Source organism: Thermobia domestica, chromosome 2 (genome assembly GCF_964235325.1).
Source record: "Thermobia domestica chromosome 2, izTheDome1.hap1.1, whole genome shotgun sequence".
NCBI classification, from domain to species: Eukaryota; Metazoa; Arthropoda; class Insecta; order Zygentoma; family Lepismatidae; genus Thermobia; species Thermobia domestica.
Genome location: NC_137455.1, coordinates 184,536,641 through 184,556,249, shown reverse-complemented (window position 1 = coordinate 184,556,249; position 19,609 = coordinate 184,536,641). Strand labels below are relative to the sequence as shown.

The 19,609-nt window shown below is 31.1% G+C and overlaps 1 protein-coding gene across 2 annotated transcripts in view; it reads right to left on the bottom strand.

Moving 5' to 3' along the window:
- The window catches only part of LOC145678128 (uncharacterized), a 148,867-nt gene that overhangs the window by 63,615 nt on the left and 65,643 nt on the right, over positions 1-19,609 (bottom strand). For both annotated transcript variants that reach the window (XM_081748235.1, XM_081748236.1), the window contains exons 10-12: positions 18,496-18,751; positions 14,645-14,784; positions 2,470-2,575 (exon numbers count right to left, since the gene is read on the bottom strand). In XM_081748235.1, the coding sequence (XP_081604361.1) occupies positions 2,470-2,575; positions 14,645-14,784; positions 18,496-18,751 (502 nt within the window). The remainder of the gene's footprint in view (positions 1-2,469; positions 2,576-14,644; positions 14,785-18,495; positions 18,752-19,609) is intronic.

The window sequence follows — 19,609 nt, the reverse complement described above, 5'->3', positions numbered from 1 at the left end:
AAGTGAACGCTCTACCACTAAGCCACCGCGCCCCCTCTATCATAAAAAGAGGAGAAAAAAGAAAGATAATAGGAGCCAATGTGCATATTCAAAGTACACAGAGTATGGCCCCTCAAATATATACCTTTATATGCAAAAATCTTCATCGTTTTATTATTATTGTAAACTTGTCTTCTCTGTAAGAGAGTCCATGTTTCCCTGCTAGCCCCAATGTAAAGTGAACATCCCTCATCAAAGTATCTACTAGTAAATACCTCCTTTTGGGAATGATAGTTCCATAAATTCATATTTAAAATTGTCATATACGTATTGTCAAATAGAATAGCAGATCACCTTTTGAATTTTAACATAATGATTATGATAAATTTTAATTCGAGAAAGGCATTCAATTAAAATATCAATCTCTTATAATGAAAATTTCAAACTACACACAAGTAATTGAAGAGTTGATATTGTAAAGTTCTGCTTAGGTAGAGCAATTATACAATAGAATCTTTTTTTTCACTAGCAATTTTATTACAAAATTTTCGTTTTGCAGAGTATAATACAAAATAAGTACAAGTTTTGTAATGTTTGGGTTAAATAGGCGTTTTTAGACCTGATGACCTTGGGAAGAATTGTTTACAAAATAAACTAAGTGAAAAGGGGGTAGGACTCTCAATGCTTCACTGCGAGTAGAGAGGAGTTAAGAGTCTCGACAGAACTCTACTGCAAGCTAAGTGGGCAAGGCAGGCACGTAGCCAGGATTAGGGAGGATCCGTGATGAAATATTGTGGTTACACATCAGGGGCTCGACCCATCTAAACTATTTTACTGGAACAATAAAATGAGGATATGTTAGTAAGTATTTTAATAAACTATGAAGAAATCTCAAGTAAAAGATATTTTTAAAAATATTGAGAAAGATATAATCTTCCGAGGTCATTCGAAGTCGATTCTTCTTGTCTTCTTTTTCTTTTCTTTTCTTTTCTTCGTTTAATGCCGTCAAGGATAGCAACGAGATCACTTTCGGCAGTAAAGATATCCTATAATATGGATTAGTGTTGCCGCGAAATTGAAAATTTCTTTAATAAGTGTAACTGAAATCTGTGTTGTCATGCTCATATTATTGGTGATTGTGGGCATTTCTTAAGTTCTACCTGAGAGTCCATCTGATCGAACTGGTTTATCGATCGTTATTTGTAGTCCTTAGGATTAGCAAGGACTAGATGGAATTCGGAATGCTCCGTTACAATAATATCGATTTTTAACTTGACCCCTTTCCCCGTTTTCTCCACACAAAGATCCTCATAAGAAAGAGTAACCAAACGCTTGCTGTAACTTTTATTAAATTTTTAACGCTGATTCTTCTTTTTCTCGTTTTTTTTTTTTTTGGTTCATCCTTCCTTAATTTTTTCATTTCTGGTCTCGAAGGGGGTGGGATTAGGACCCCCCGGACCCACCCCTTGGCTTCGTGCCTGGGGCAAGGATTACCACGAAGCTCTACTACAAGCTGGGTGGTTTTGTGACAAGGAATTTTTCAATGCTCTTCTTGAAACAGATAGGGAGCTTAGAGTCTTAACAGAGCTTTAGTGTAAGCTAAGTGGGAAAGTAGGAGTGAGTTCTACAAAATCAACAAAAATAATCTGAGAGGTAGGCTTATAACATACGTCATCTCGATAGGAGGAAATATTTATTTCAAAACTTAATAATGGTAAGAATAATAGGAGGAGGAACAGCAATTACGTAAAAACTAACATAATATTACACATGCTTCATAATGCGAGGGATATATCAGCATATAATGGTGGTGTGCAACACTGGAACTGGAGATGTGTAGTTCACAACTCTGGCGTCTGATACTAACATTTGTGATTGCACCACATGTAGTGGCAGGAGACAAAAGCTGCCGATGTTGTTGAACAAGCTGTGAACAGTAGTAGATATTAAATGGGATGCTATTACTAGTTTCACGGTATGAGTGCTGCATTAGAAACCGATTTAAAATACTGCACATGAAGAGTACATGAACATTGTTTTCGTGTACCATAATGGTAGTGCATATATAGCAGTGGAAGAATATAAAAGATTATTTCCGTTGTGAGAAATACCAAATTGGCAGTTTTTATAAACGTGTTTCGTGCATTACAGGAGAGTGGAATGCTTCCTAGTGCCCATATGTTATTGGAATGCAAAACAAGACATATAATGGGGAAATAGGAGGACATTTTAAAAACAGTAACTCAACGAAGCTTCACTACCTGCAATGCCAAATATTCACACATCTCCGTGTTCGACCAGTCGTATGTGGAAAGTTCGTATAACGATGGCTTGTATTCCTCCTTGAACACACTGTAAATATTTGAAATAGCTTTTTTTATGTAAGTTTGTATAGCAGTTCAGATAATACCCACATACGTGGAAAATGAACATTAGAATATATATTATTCCTATTTAATTTTAAAAATCAAATTGTCATATTTTACATACACTTTTCATGAGATATTTTATAGCAGTGTTTCCCAATGGTTAGAAGAATATCTCCTCGTAAAGTACAGATTGATATGTGCCGAGGAACTGCATTGATTACAATAATCTGAAAAACATTAAAAATAAAGCAGACACAAAATGTAATAAATAGTTGTAATAGTTTCCCTTAAAACAGAATATGCATACAGTTATTTATTGCCTAGTAAGATTGATTTATGTCTAATATTTTCACTACTATATGCACCAATTGTAGATATATGTTACAGAATAAGATAATTCTAGAATTTCAGTTGTAAATATTAGTAATATCCAAATAAAAGTTATAATTGGATAATATGTTCTTAATTGTAATACGCCCTCTGGTTTTGTTTGGTAGGATTACGTTTTCCTATGAAGAAGATACATTAATTAGTGTTCGAGCCTTGAAGCTGTTACGTTCTTCATGTTCAGAAAACATATGTGACATTATAGAAATATATAAAAAATCTAATACAAAAATAGAATATATATATATATATATATATATATATATATACATGGCTGTGGGTGTGTAGGGGGAAGGGAAGTTTTACCGGCCCATTTGAACGGCTATTATGAATTATGAATTCTTGACCTGTTCCTAATAATTGAAAGTAAGCTCGTTACTTATGTTGTCATTGTACATGATTTGAAACTGCAATATACAATTCTACTTTTAACCCTCACATATCTGAGCTCAGTCATGGGCATATGTTTATCGTACGCTCCTACGGCGGTGCAGGTTACTCGTCTTCGATTTGCAGTAGAAGCTCATGTAGTTCGAAACAAACTTTAAACTGTTGGTTAACGTCTCATATATTTGCTGATTGCTCATATTTCATAATTTATATTATATATTGTGATGCAAGGAGAGTAATGTATAACCTGCCTACCACAGCTAAAAAACAAACATTTAGTTTATCAGTTCAGTATTGTTTAAGTTTATCAGTTCAGTATTGTTTATTTTCATAGAACCAGTTTTCTAATTACCCAATAGTAATATTTATTTGTCTTCGAAGTTCTTCTTTACACGTGTCTGATATTATAATATTTGTATCGCCTGCATAAAGTGTAATGTCCCCTTCTGTAATGTTAGAGGGAAAATAAGGAACAGCAGAGGGCCTAGCACTGATCCTTGAGGAACACTTTTCTCATTGTGGCCTAAATATAATATTTTTGATATGTGATGAAGGGGGAATTGAGTATATTTTAATAGTCTGTTGTTTTTGTGACAAATATGATTTGAGCTGCAAATTGACTAAGCCTATTGTATTATACTTGTTCAACTTTTCTAGAAGTATATTATAGTTCACACCGTCAAATGCCTTGCTTAGGGTGCATAGTATGCTTACAGTTATATCCTATTATCCACGTCTATGTTGATTTTGTTTAAGAATTTATGAATAGCAGTTTGTTTTGATTTACTTTGCAGCAAGCCATGTTGAGAAGTAGTAATAATATTGTTTAACTTTAAGAACGATTGCGTTCATTATACATTAATTTTTCAATTATTTTTGAGAATTTAGATTATAAGTTTATTGGTCTGTAATTTTAAAGAATAAGAAAATATTCCTTACTTGAAGAATCATTTAGGGTATCGGCAAGCGGGTCAGCTATGAAATGAATGCATTTCTTGAGAATACATTCAGGTATTTCATCAAGAAATGCAGACTTTTTATTTGTAAATTGTTTTCCCAAGGATATAATTTCTTGAAGGTTTGTTGGAGGGATAAAATATGTATGCGATGCATTACTAAGAGGATTTCACCCTACTCTTCTTGTGGTCCTTGCTAATGAGTTTTCAATTTTGAAGCTATCGTAACGTAGTAGCAATTGAAAATTTCATCTACATCAAAGAAGTTTGTAATTATGTTATTATCTTTTAAAAATTACAATATTATTCCAAGTACTTTTACTTTTCCCAGTTTTACAAGTTTCTTGTTTTATAATCTCACAAGTTGTATGAGTTCTTTTCTTTTTCTTGCTTGATTTATTCTGTTGCTAAAATATATCCTTTTAGCCTCCTTGATAACTCGATTATATTTTTTTAATAATTTGTGTAGTAATTAAGAAAGGTAAAATTCGAAGTGATCTTACTTAATATTTCTAATAATTTCATCTTTTCACAAAATATAATTATTCTACGTGTAATCAATTTCTTTCTAAATTGGTTGCCAATCATAACTATCTTAAAAGGAAATGTTCTATCAAATATTAATTTAAAGTTTCTAAAGAATGTATTAAACATTTCATCAGTTGATGAGTGTATACTAAAGTTAGGTGGTAACAAGTACTCATTATGTATAGTAGGTACATAAAATATCATATATATTACTTTCAGAAAAATCCCTCTTTTCAATACCTATTACTTGTGAGTCTTTTTTTTTTTCAAATAAACATCTGGGTTTTAGGTGCCTGTTAAAGTCCAAGTTTATTACCTTAAAACAAAAAGTTATTATTATCAATGTTGTCAATAACATTTTCAGAAGTTTTGGTGATATGCGTAGCAGAGTGAATCGTAGCGCATATATATATATATATACAGAGAGAGAGAAATAGATAGATAGATAAAATTAAAGACTGTAATTTTGCACTTTTTGCACTATCATTGTTATTTTTACTAAGATGTATATTAAAAATCACCATTAATATTTATATGGCGATATTTAGTATGAATGAAATTTAGAAATCTTTTTTAATTTTTCAAATATATATATATATATATATATATATATATATATATATATATTTGTATTTGAGTCTAGGGTGCTATATATCAGACGATAATCATATTTTTTTTCGCAAAACCGAGATTTTCTGGCAGTATACTCGAAGTGTTTTTCAATTGCTTAAATATTATTTAATACTCGAGGTTTATTAGTAAATACATATTATTTAGTCAATATACATACCTCACTATGCATAGCAACCTTTTTACAATACTTTGCAACATTATAACTTGTAAGAAAAAAATCTTCATTATCTCTCATCCAGTGTTCACAGATACATATACAATCTGCTTTAATTTGATTTGTGGAGATTTCAAGATCAATTAATTTCTTTTGCGCAAAGATTTAATATTTTGGTGAATTATTGTAAAGTTACAACTACCTAGTTCTATTATCCTGTTACGCTGTTCTTTGCCTTTCCGTACAACCTGCTGTTCTAAGAGCGTACTTGATGTATGTTGTTAAATAAGTAAAATGATAAAATGAATTAAAACAGATAACGCGTCTTGATTCAATGAAATTCAATACATTTTCAGTCAACAGTATCATATTCCCAACACTCACGTGATGGATGATTTTACAGATGCAATACACTTTAAAAAATAATACCGATCAGAAGACATCGTTTCTTTGTTTAAACTTCCATGCTTGAGCCGAAATGTGAAGATTGTTTTCGAAGAAGATTATTCCGGATTATTTTTTTTTAAATACTATAGTCTGACGGATTCACACTTGCGAGGTGATACGTATTATTTTGTTTCAAATTAAAACCAAAGAGAACTGAAAAAATGAGTTACACTTGTCAAAGGTAAAAGACGCTATTTATAATGTTTATTACTAGGGCTATAATAATCGTACTTCACCAGTAATAAGAACCTTAATGACCCATACAGTCAATGTCAAACGTACAATTTCAGCTGGAATCTTATTTTAATGTGTAATTATTTCTTACATAATTTTGGTAATAGTACACAGTAATCTCTTCGACTAATCTTTACGAAATCGTAATATTTCATACCACAGGTCCGAAAGACATTTCTACTTAAATATCTTCTATAAATCTTCTAATCTTAGCCTCATACCCTATTTTATCTGACAACCAGTGTCCAACTCGGCATGTGCCAATATTTGTCACATTTATCTCCAAACAACAAGAAGATCACGTCGGCGCAGGAGACCTAAGTTCGATCCCGTTGGGATCCAAGTTCGGATCCCACGTTAAACTGTAGGTCCACATCTCATATAGCCTTACTGGTCAAAAGGAAGCTAAACTCCAATCCAATCAATATCAGGAATAAGCTTTATCTCCAAAACAAGGATTGTCATTTTATTGTGACGTAATATTTTACAGGAAATAAAAATAATAACGAGCTGTATAGCTTTAATGAATTCCGTTTGCATGATATCATAGCATTTCTATTGGCTGCTTTATCAGACCATTATAATCATAGATCATGGCTACCTATTCAAAAGAACACCATAAGTAGCATTATGTTGTTCTATAATTCTTTCTCTTATGTTAGTTTTATGTTAATATGCGCATGATAGGAATAGTTAATGTTATTAAAACCAAATGTTCTTTCAGTACCAGACTGACATTATGACATAATGGGCACATAGCTTCATTCGAACAAAACGAAAAAAAGGAAAAAGATACAGTAATCGAAGCATTGTTGTCCTTGAGTTTTCTCTGTATATATCGTACGAGTTCAACCGAGCTTATTCGATTGGGATCAAACTTGACATGACGGTAGATATTGATCTGTTATATAAGCGTGTGAAATATTATATGGTGCAGACTTTCGGTTTCCAAGTTATGGACAGTCAAATTTTGTGTCATATTTTCGAAAACAAAAAGTCATGTATCAAACCCATCCGATCGAGCTCATATTTGGTATTCTGGTAGACGTCGACTTGCTATATAAACGTGTGAAATATTATGTAAGTTTTTGGTTTCCGAGTTTTGGACGGTCAGCTTTTGAGTCATATTTTTGAAAACTGAAGTCATTGAGATCAAACTTGGCACGGTACTTGACCTTGATCGTTATATGACCTTGTGAAATACTATTTTGTGCAGACTTTTGATTCCAGAGTATAGGAGTTAAGTTTTGGGTCACTTTGGAAAGAGAATCATCAACTGAGCTCATTCTGTTTGAATCATAATACTACAAATTATGAATACGTCAAAATATCAAATAATATCAAATAATTATGAATACGGCAAAGTGAATACTTTCAAATAGTATCAATATTAACATACCAAAACCATATCCACGAGGAAATTAAATGTCAACTGAAAAAAGGTAATTCGTGTTATTATTTAGTTCAAAATCTTGTCGTCGCAAAATTTGTCTAGGAATTTGATGCTTAAAATATATAAAATGATAATGCCTGTTGTGATGTATGTTTGCGAAACATGGTTGCTTATTCTGAGCGAAGAACGCAGACTGAAAGTATTTGAGAATAAATCCTAAGACGAGTATTCAGACCCAAGAGGAACGGCAATGGGGAATGGCGGAAAAATCCTGAGACGAATATTCGGACCCAAGAGAAACGGGAATGGGGAATGGCGGAAACTTCATAACGAGGAACTAATTTCTAACAAATATTGTTAGGATCCTCAAGTCTAGGAGATTCAGGTGGGCAGGTTATGCAGCTAGAACGGAAGAAAGTAGGAACGCTTTCAATGTTTTAACTGGAAATCCAATCGAAAAACGATAATTAGGAAGACCTAGATACAGAGTAGAGGAAAATATTAAAATGGATCTCACAGAAACAGGAATACAAAGAATGGAAACGGAATTCAGTTAGCTAAGGAGAGTAGTCAATGGAGAGCTTTCGTGAATTCAGCATTGAACCTCAATGTTCCACAGGCCATAGAGTTAGTCAGTTAGTTAGTGAAACACGTCATGTCTATCAAAACACATTAAATCAACCAACCTCAAGATTAAAGGTAAGATTAAACGTTTTGCTCAACTATTCATTGTTCATTGGAAAAAATGGCTTCAAATAGTTTTATATCAGGTCAAAAAAATCTAGACACAAATAGCATGGACAAACGATGGAACAACAACATAAAAATTTACGATGAATTTTAATTGATGTTTTTATATAAAATGAAACTACATACAGTACTTTTACATAGTTTTAATTTACAAAGTTGTATTGTATCTCCAATTCCTTCAAATCATGAGTAATAATAATACAAAGTATAAAAGTTTTGTTAAGATTTGGAAATCTCCAAAATCGTCTTCAGTCTGCAGCTTGACCAGGCAACAAATCAAAGAATAATGATAATGATATAAGAATGTTTTCAGTACGTCAGCAGCCATACACAACGTGTTAACATTAAATCTCAACGAATTTGAGTTTTAATACGTTATAATGGTTACATACTTAATGTTTTTAAAACACTAAGTATAATTTAATTTTAAAACACTAAGAATAATGATAACGATAATGTATTCAGTAGGTCAGCAGCCATACACAACATGTTAACGTTAAATATCTACGAATTTGAGGTTTAATATATAATAATGGTTATATACTTAATGATTTTTTAAAACACTAAGTATAATTTAATTTTAAAACACTAAGAATAATGATAACGATAATGTATTCGGTAGGTCAGCAGCCATACACAACATGTTAACGTTAAATCTCAACGAATTTGAGCTTTAATATATAATAATGGTTATATACTTAATGATTTTTTAAAACACTAAGTAAAATTTAATTCTAAGTATAATTTAATTTTAAAACACTAAGAATAATGATAACGATAATGTATTCAGTAGGTCAGCAGCCATACACAAAGTGTTAACATTAAATCTCAACGAATTTGAGTTTTAATATGTTATAATGGTTATATACTTAATGTTTTTTTAAATACTATGTATAATTTAATTCTAAGTATAATTTAATTTTAAAACACTAAGAATAATGATAATGATATGAGAATGTTTTCAGTACGTCAGCAGCCATACACAACGTGTTAACATTAAATCTCAACGAATTTGAGTTTTAATATGTTATAATGGTTATATACTTAATGTTTTTTTAAATACTATGTATAATTTAATTCTAAGTATAATTTAATTTTAAAACACTAAGAATAATGATAACCATATAAGAATGTATCCAGTAGGTCAGCAGCCATACACAACATGTTAATGTTTGGTTATATACTTAATGTTTTTTTTAAACACAAAGTATAATTTAATTCTAAGTACAATTTAATTTTAAAACACTAAGAATAATGATAACGATATAGGAATGTATTTAGTAGGTCAGCCATACACAACATGTCAACGTTAAATCTTAACGAATTTGAGTTTTAATATGTTATAATGGTTATATACTTAATGTTTTTTAAATACTATGTATAATTTAATTCTATGTATTAATAATTTAATTTTAAAACTATAAGAATTATGATGACGATATATGTGTGCACAGTGAGAGGTAGCTAAGAGAAGACGTGTTGGCTTAACGCTCCAGTGTTCAGTGAAGTGTGACATGGGAGTATTAGTTGGTATGTGGAGGGCCAGAATTGGATTGTTAAGAAATGCTGGGAAGAAAATATTGTATAATAACCCAGGAGTTGGTAGTAATTCAAAATCGAACAAAGTGTACTACGTGTATGCGCTTGTGGTTCTTGCTATGCTATTGATTTCAGGAATAGAGGAGAAACCAGGACTCCCTAATTCACATAAATCTGTTATAGCAGGGATTAAAGATGTGCTCGATGCATATCACTCGAGAATGATAGTGTTGTGTCAGAAGTGAAACGATTAAACGATACTGTGGCTAGACTAGTGGACAAACTTGAAAATATTGAGGGCAAGTTCGAAAGAATGGCAAAGAAAATTGGTGAATTACAAGACTACTCGAGTTATCGTGCGGGTAAAATAGAAGAATTAGAAAATAGGAGCAGAAGACAAAATTTAATTTTTTATGGAATAAGTGAAAGTGCTAATGAAACATTGTAAGAAAGTGAAACCAAAGTTTCTGAAGTGAAACGGAACAGACTTGGAGTTGAAAACAAATAACTTGATTTTTATAGAATCCATAGAGTAGAGAAAAAGACCGAAACAAGAAATCGTCCTATGATTTGTAAATTTTTAAGCAACAAGAAGAGAGCAAGCGTGCTACGAAATAGAAGCAAACTGAAAGACACAAACATTTATATTGAACAAGACTAGTCGTACAAGGTAGTCCTGTTGCAAATTTGGTCAAGCGGAAATCACACTACACCAGAGGAGAAAATTGCCACAAGGGACAGTTACATGTAAGTACAAACAGAACTGTCAATCTACCTAATCTTTCTTGTGACCGTTTTTAAGATAAAAATAATAAAAGTAGTGAAAGCAAAATCAAAGCGAGAAATAAACCTTTTTCATTTTATTTTCAAAATGTGAATGGACTTAGGAGAAAACAATCTGAATTATTTACAAGTGCACTATCAAATAATTATTATATAATTGCAATTGTTGAAAGTGGGCTGTGTGATAGTTTTTATAATTCGGAATTTTTTGATTGTAGATACACTGTATTTAGACAACATAGGAATCTTGAATTGCTTGGAAAGTCAAAATGGGGAGGGTTATTACTGGCGGTACTTAGAACATAGAATATTTTATGTTAATTCGGGTGACAATGTCTTTGATTGTATTCTCACAAAAATTGTGACAAGTAGTGTAACTATGTATGTTTGTGCTGTTTATATGCCACCCGACTCCAATTTAATAATTTATGAAATTTTTTGTCAATTCATTCAATCCAATTGCCCAGTAGGGAGCACTATTCTTTGTATGGGAGACTTTAATCTTTCAGAGATAAATTCAAGTTTCTCCTTTTTGAGTTCATCAGCGCCTGCAAAAGTCTTTTCAACTTTATTAATTTATTTGGTCTAAATTCGATTAACAATGTACAGAATGAGAATGGTCGCACATTGGACTTAGTAATTACTAATGTCGATGGCGCTTCTATTGAAATAGTAGAGCACCCTTTGGTTTCTGGAGATAGGCGTCATCCTGCATTGGAAGGCTTATTGTATCTGAATCAGCCATCAATAAAAGATAAACAGCAAAGCAATGTACAAGGTTTTAACTTTAGAAAGGCAAATTTTACTAAAATGTACAATGAATTACTAAAGGCAAACTGGGACTGCTTCAAATATCTGAATGCTATTAACGTGATTGTTGATAAGCTCTATGAAATTATTTATAATGTGATACGTGTAAGTGTTCCCGTTTAGAAATTCTTGAACAAAAATTATCTTGTTGGTTTACGTCCAATATTATTTTAAAAAAATAAATGCAAGTTCTATTACCATAAGAAATGGAGAAATGGTATTGGCGATGTTTCATTTCACAAATGAGAATTTTGTAAACTCCGGAAAGAATTGAAAACAGAAATAGCGTTAGCATATAAATCTTTCGTTTTTGAATCGGAACACGTGGTAAAGAGGGACCATAGTTAATTCTGGAATTTTATAAAAAGTAAAAATAGGCATCTTTCTACAGGCTTCCTTACGTGTAATGGTAAAAAACTGAGAAACAACAATGATATTGCAGAGGAATTTGCTCGCTATTTTAATACAGTGTACAGTAATGGCAGGGTGCATTATGACACAAATAGTTTCATGCCTGATGGGACAGCTTACGTAACATTAGATATGTTTCTTTTAAATGAAATAGCTCTAGAGGAAGTTGAGGAAGCTATAAGAATGTTGAAACCCAAAAGATCTTGCAGATCGGATGGTATACCACAGTACATTCTTAAAGGGTGTATAGACATTCTTAGGCATCCGCTCCATACAATTGACAAGTGGAAAGAAGCTATAATTTATCCTATCCCTAAATCTAGTGATGCGAAGAATACACAGAATTTAAGACCTATTTCTATTTTATCGGCATTTCCCAAGGTGTTTGAGCAATTCATATTCAAGAGGATAATGGGTCATATAAAACCCGTTATATCAGTATACCAGTATGGCTTCTTAAAGAACAGATCAACATCCACCAATTTAGCCACTATTACAGATTTTATTGCAAATGAATTGGATAGAGGGCGTCAAGTGGATGTGATCTATACTGACTTTTCAAAAGCCTTTGATTTGGTAGACCATGATGCACTGTTATAAAAACTAACGACTTTTAATTTCTCTATGGAAGCAAGAAGTTTTTTCGCATTTTATTTGCAAAATCGTCAACAGGCCGTCATGCACAAAGGATATGTTTCTAAAAGGTTTACAGCCTTATCTGGAAACTCCCAAGGTTCAAATCTTGGTTTACTCTTATTTCTGTCAGTCATAAATGATCTACCATCTTTTATTCATTATTCTAACACTCTTCTATACGCGGACGACCTTAAACTATTCTCCAAAATTAATTCGCTTGAAGACTGTGTAAAACTGCAAATAGACTTGTGCAATATTAATAACTGGTATGACAATAACAAGATTAAGTTGAAAGTGAATAAATGCAAAACTCTTTACTCTATCCGCAAAGAAAACAGCATTAAACATGACTATTCTATTGAAGGAACTATTTTAGAGACACCTAACTTAATTTTTTAAAAAAATAGGAGTGCTCTTTGATTCTAAATTAAGTTTTATTTATCAAATTGAAACAATTGTTAATAGTTCATACAGAAATCTTGGCTTTATTATGAGAATAGGCAAAGAGTTTCAAAACGATGTTACATTAATAAACCGTAACTGCGATCTCACAATTAGAATATGCGACTCTGTCTTGGTCACCAAAAACACTTAAACACATAGATATGATTGAAACGATACAAACAAAATTCTTGAAATTACTTGCTTATAGAAAAACTGGCATGTATCCAAAACATGAGTCATATTCAGAAATAGTACAAAACGTCAATATGCACACTGAAACAACGGAGAGAACATACAGATCTTTTATTTTTACACAAATTACTACACGGTAAAATTGACTGTCCCAATTTTACTTCGAAGGTTCAATTGCATGTCCCATCAGTTAAAACCCAGGTAGGAAATAGCAGTGCATTTTACTGCAAAAAGGCAAGAACAAATAACCTCGCTAAGTCTCATATATGAAGGATGAGTACTTCCTACAATGCAATTCAAAGAATATCTGCTATAGATGTTTTTGGAATGTCCAAGACAGTATATAAGAATAGTCTTAAAAATATATACCATAATGCATAATCTTGGTAATATATATATATATAACTTTATATATAACTTTATATATATATATATATATATATATATATATATATATATATATATATAACTTTAGGTAAATATATTTCTAAGGAATAACACTGTAACTGAGCCTAGAGCCTGTTGTGTTAAATAAATAAGTAAATAAGAATGTATTCAGTAGGTCAGCAGCCATACACAACGTGCTAAAGTTAAATCTCAAGAATTTATATTTTAATATATTATAATGGTTATATACTTAATGTTTTTCAAACACTAAGTATAATTTCATTTTAAAACACTAAGAATAATGATAACGATATAAGAATGTATTTAGTAGGTCAGCAGCCATGCACAACGTGTTAACGTTCAATCTCAACAAACTGAGTTTTAATGCATTACAATGGTTACATACTTAATGTTTTTAAAACACTAAGTATAATTTAATTGTAAGTATAACTTAATTTTAAAACACTAAAAATAATGATAACCATATAAGAATGTATCCAGTAGGTCAGCAGCCATTCACAACATGTTAACTATTAACGTTAAATATTAACGAATTTGAATTTTAACATGTTATAATGGTTATATACTTAATGTTTTTTTTAAAATACTGTGTAATTTAATTGTAAGTATAATTTAATTTTAAAACATTAAGAATAATGATAACGATATAGGAATGTTTTCAGTACGTCAGCAGCCATACACAACGTGTTAACGTTAAATCTCAACGAATCTGAGTTTTAATATATTATAATGGTTATATACTTAATATTTTTTAAAAACAACATTAAGTAAGTATAATTTAACTTTTGCACAAATGTTTGAAGTTAGGTATATAAGTTGCATCATGAAATGAAGAAACAATGCCTGAAAAAGACTCCATATTGTCCGTATTTACAGAAAAATAATTAAATTTTCAGCTTTTTCATAAAGCAATTGCCGTAATTTTGTTCTACGTATATATTTAGTTTACCGAGAGGTTTTATTTGAATTTTATAACTTTGCACCAAAAGTTCATGATGTGTTTATAAAGTGATTCGATCTTCATCTGGAGGACAAGACCAGAGAAAAAGTGATTCAAACTACAAAAGAGAAACTCTTACAGACGCAATCAAAGAAGTATTTCATTTATCTCCTCCAAACTAAATTACTGTATAGTTTCTTTGAGTCTTTTTAAATCCAAGAAAGATTTTATCTATTACTGTAAAATGGAAAGTCAACTCACCTTAATAAGTGCATTTATATCATTCCAGAGGTGAAGAGTGCCATCTACAGAAGATGTGATACAGATATCAAGTGCAACACACGTACTTAGTCCAACAATTAGTCCCGTATGATCACGAGATGGTGCATGGTCATAACGCACTAAAAATGTACAAGTATAAATGTTATATTCAAAACAACATCTAATATTTTGTATGTTCAAAATGTAAAATATTCTGCATTGTTAGAAGGAATACGAAAGAAGACCTCAATCAAGATTATAAATTTGCACCCAACATCTGTGCATACACTAGTGAATTTCTTACTATTTGGATACATAGATAAACTTGTAAAGCAGTTTTTCCAACATTACTCACAGTAGAACGTATCCTTTTTGACTAAATGTAACTTATGTAACGTCTAAAATATCAACGTTCTTACTTTCATGTATATAATTAAACGTGGCAGACTATCAGTGTCAAGAGCAAACGAAGGATATCAATATGTAGAGCAAGTAGATTTCCATATCGTATCCGTCATTAAAATCTAAACTTGTCTACATAAAATACATAAAGTGAAGATATTCTATAATTGTTCGTAACTGTGCGCTCTAAATTGATGAAGATAAAGTTAACACATTTGCGCATAAAACAGAAAAAACTATTTACATAATCTCCTTTATTACTTCATGTGCACTTATGTGCGAACAACACACTAGCTATGAAACTGTTATGCACAATCCTCCGCACTGGAACTGAACATACAATTGACAACGAACACGCCTACACAATATGAAATATTCTCAAGCGTAGGATCATTCTTATCTCTCGTAGCCGTTCACATTTTTCAGGCCATTCTTATCTTTCATAACGAATTTATTAGATGTGTTACTGCTATCTATATTGTAACAACAGTTGAAACAAACGTAATTCGGCCCAGATTTTGACAATAGTACATATCAAGATAATAAAACTAGGTAATCTAATAAGACTATGTATACTTACTCTGGTATATTTTTATTATTATTATTATTATTATTATTATTAAGAACGTCATTATGCTTCAGATTGGGAAACTTCAAAAGCCGCATAACGATCTACTAACACAGATTAATACCGACCAACACGACTTCATGTTTATCTCAGCAACCAAGTATATGGGCAGGTTTTCGCCCCAATTTCCACATCAATGAAAATGTACTACGATTAATCATAATCATTACAAATCATTTAGTAAAAGTAAATTGACTCTTCTACTACTGTTGGATATAGAAAACGGCATTTGATAAGATCTACTATGGTCTTCTTAATAACATATAGGTTTCATAACTTTGAACTTCCTCAAGCCTATAGCTCATCGGATTGATTTATAATCTCATTTATAATCAAATAGAATTACGTATGTTCAGATCTATAACACTTTTACATCCATATTTTCCGTATTGTGGTGTCCTGCAAGAATTTATGTTCTCATCATCGTTGTGCATTCTCTTCACGGCCTATTTTCCACAATTACTAGATTATATATACATATATATATATATATATATATATATATATATATATATGTATATGTATGTATATATATGTATGTCATTTTATTTTTTCAGATGGTACGCTATAGTAGCATGTGGTGAAATTATTGAAAATGTTAGTACCGGTATTTTCCTAGAGGACGCCACTGATACATCTATACGATGGTGCAGTTGTTGATACCTCAGTATCAGCTCTACGAAAACACAATAGTTTTTTACTACTAAGACATAAAGTAAAATATATTGCAATCACTCGTTATTAAATTTTCATAACGAAGGAAGCTGCTTACGCTCTAATAAATCAGTAAAAAGTCTTCTTTTGTCACTTATCCGATGCGGAATCCAGACCTAGACACAATCAATCAAAAAGTAAAACAGGAATGAAGAGGTATAATATGTAGCCTTGTTGCCAGCAATATTCTGCATATGTACATTTATACCACCCATTTTCTCATATGGATACGGAACCTATATCTCCGAACCTGACCAATTTTATTAACGGCTGATGTTTGTACGTCTATATATGTACTCGACGTCCTTATAAGGACACCTTGGTGGATCTCATTCTCCAGCAAAAGTAACGAGCGTTCCCATACCACCAGGGGAGCTCAATGTGCTACTCGATATACTCGTTCTTCACCAAACCTGCTACGTTTCCGAACTTAAGACCCATCCAACACGTGTAGGTAGGCCCCGGGAATGATCATCGCCCATCTATGTCAAGATCTACAAAAAAAAAAAAAAAAAAAAAAAAAAAAAAAAAAAAAAATGGAACTTCATAGGAATGAGTTAAAGTTACAATAGTACAAGTCACTTTCTTTAAAATAATAATAATAAAGGCTTAGAAAGCAGATCTTGATAAATCATCTGTTAACAGAAAACGAAGTAAGGCAGAGCGTCATTCAACTGCCAACAGATGGTAGTGAAAGTTCTAGTAATAAAGGAAACAGCTGCAAAGTGTTGTGAGTCAGACTTATATTACTGTTCGAAAGTGTAATTACACTACTGTAACTTTAATACGGCCATATCTGAGAGAGATATTCAGCCGCTCTGGTAATTATGTGCTATCAGGATGGGTGTTTCGAACATACTGTATATCCCATGGATAACATGTTGAAATGACTACCACCTATCTTCACCTTCTTATGTATCAACTTTGAGTCGTATTCGTGAATTCTTCTTATGTGTTCTTAATTTTTTTTTCTTGCTGTATATTTGTTAGTAAAGTTCTTTTAAGAATTTCATCCCAAACCCTATTTAAATATATCCGCTACCAACAAGTTTGTTCTGACAACACGTAGAATTTATCTAATTTTTATTTCATTCTATGTAAGCTCTGAAGAAAATAGTAGGACTTACGCTCTTGAAGTATTAGCCGAATGTTCACTGTTAGAATTGTAGCATAGAATTACAATATTTGTGGAAATATATATAATGGTTACTATTAACATTAATATTACCATTATATATAATGACTACTATTACCATTACCATTTTTATAATTAAAGTTTAAATGAACAGATTGTTTTATTTTGAATCCGTAATTTTGTGAATACATTCAAAACGAACAATATGTTCACTTAAAATTTACTTATAAAAAGAAAGGTAATCGTACTAGTATACTTCTTAAAAAGATGGAGAGTCATGTGGTCAAACGCAAGATAATAAGACTTAAGAATCAACATTTTTGCATTATACTAAAACATTATGCATCAGAGAGGTTCGAAGGACATAGTCGTTCCTAATTTTATTATAAGAAAATCCATCCAGTAAACACTTAACTAATTGACCGCTATAACCAAAAATTCTATTATCATTGGTTTCTATATGGTACGAGAAACAAGTTGAATAATTTTGTTTGGTTTCGGTTACATATCCCTAAACATGTGAATGTGTGTGAAATATGGCCAGTGAGTCCAACTACACCTTATAAGAGAGCATTTTAGCAAAGCACGTTATTTTACGAAAAACTACCCGGAAAATTAACAAAAAGTCGTCGCTCTGATTCAACAAACCTCATTAAAATAAATAATGAGAGAAGAATCTATTTAAACAGTCCAAGTGAAGAATACCTTCCACAAGGTAAACAAAACATATCGAGAGTTTCGCATCAATAGAATATTCACAGCCCAACTCACACTACAAACGATTACGTATGTTAACATTTCCATGCACACTATTAGTAATTCTGAGCCATAAAAATAATGTTTTATTCACACACAATTCATTCATTCATTACAATCATACTCGACTTATGACACAATATTATCTTAAACATGAAGAAATAAGGGAGAATATGGAACTTTTAATTCATTTTAAAGGTAGTTTCGGGAAGTTACCTTTGTCAATTAAATTATACATTATTACTGTGTGTTGAACAGTACTAGATGTACTGATTGCCAAACAAACTACTTCATATATAGTTGCCATATGGATTACTGGAATATGAAAATACAATGTCATCAGCAGAACTACTGGTTCTTCTTCAGAGTATGCAAATACTTTCCAGACTTTCACAGTATTGTCCAGGGCAGATGATAACATGTGGTTCAGCTCATTATTTATCACCAACTTTAAAACCTCAGCTTCATGACCCTATAGGGGAAGACAAAATATAAAGCAGTTCATTTATGTTCAAATACATTAATTTATAACATTATAAAACAATCTTTCAAATTAACATTACATTATAGAATAACTTTCCTTATAATATCACATAATATATTTTATAAGAATATTATTATTTACTTCATTCACTTACCAATGTAGATATTGGATATTTGTGTATTTTATTCCTAAGACATTTGGAACGATCGGTTTTAATGTGTTGCAGCAACCAGGAAAAACTTATAAAGCAAATAAGTTATTTTAATATTTTATTTCATTTAGTTAAAAAATCTTTATTTTAATCTTATTTTATTTATAATTAATTATGTAGTTTTAATTATGTAATTATGATAAAGGAACATAATTTGTTCAAAAGGTTGAAATATTCTAAAGTAGAAATTTATACGCTTTTGTAACCTTTCTTGTTATAATATCGTATTACAAAATTGATACTAAATTGTAACTTTATATTATTATAAATTACCGTATTGTATTAGATTACAGTAAATTTTACTGTATTCCCACAACAACTGATAAACTAAAACTTATTTCGGGAATAGTATGAAATATGTTATACCACAGAATATCTTATATGATAAAAAAAATAAAAATAGAGATAGTTAATACAATAGGGTTAAATTGCTATATGAAATTATTGCTATATTAGAACTAGCTATCATATAATGGTAACAGAATTTACAATAACAAAATGCTTCACGTAATGGTAAATACGTAATTCCCATCTACAATGGCCTGATGATAGCTAAAACAGTGAACCATTCAAGATCATTTTACAAGAAGATACTTTCAAATTTATACCTCTCTTTACCATAATTCTACGACTAT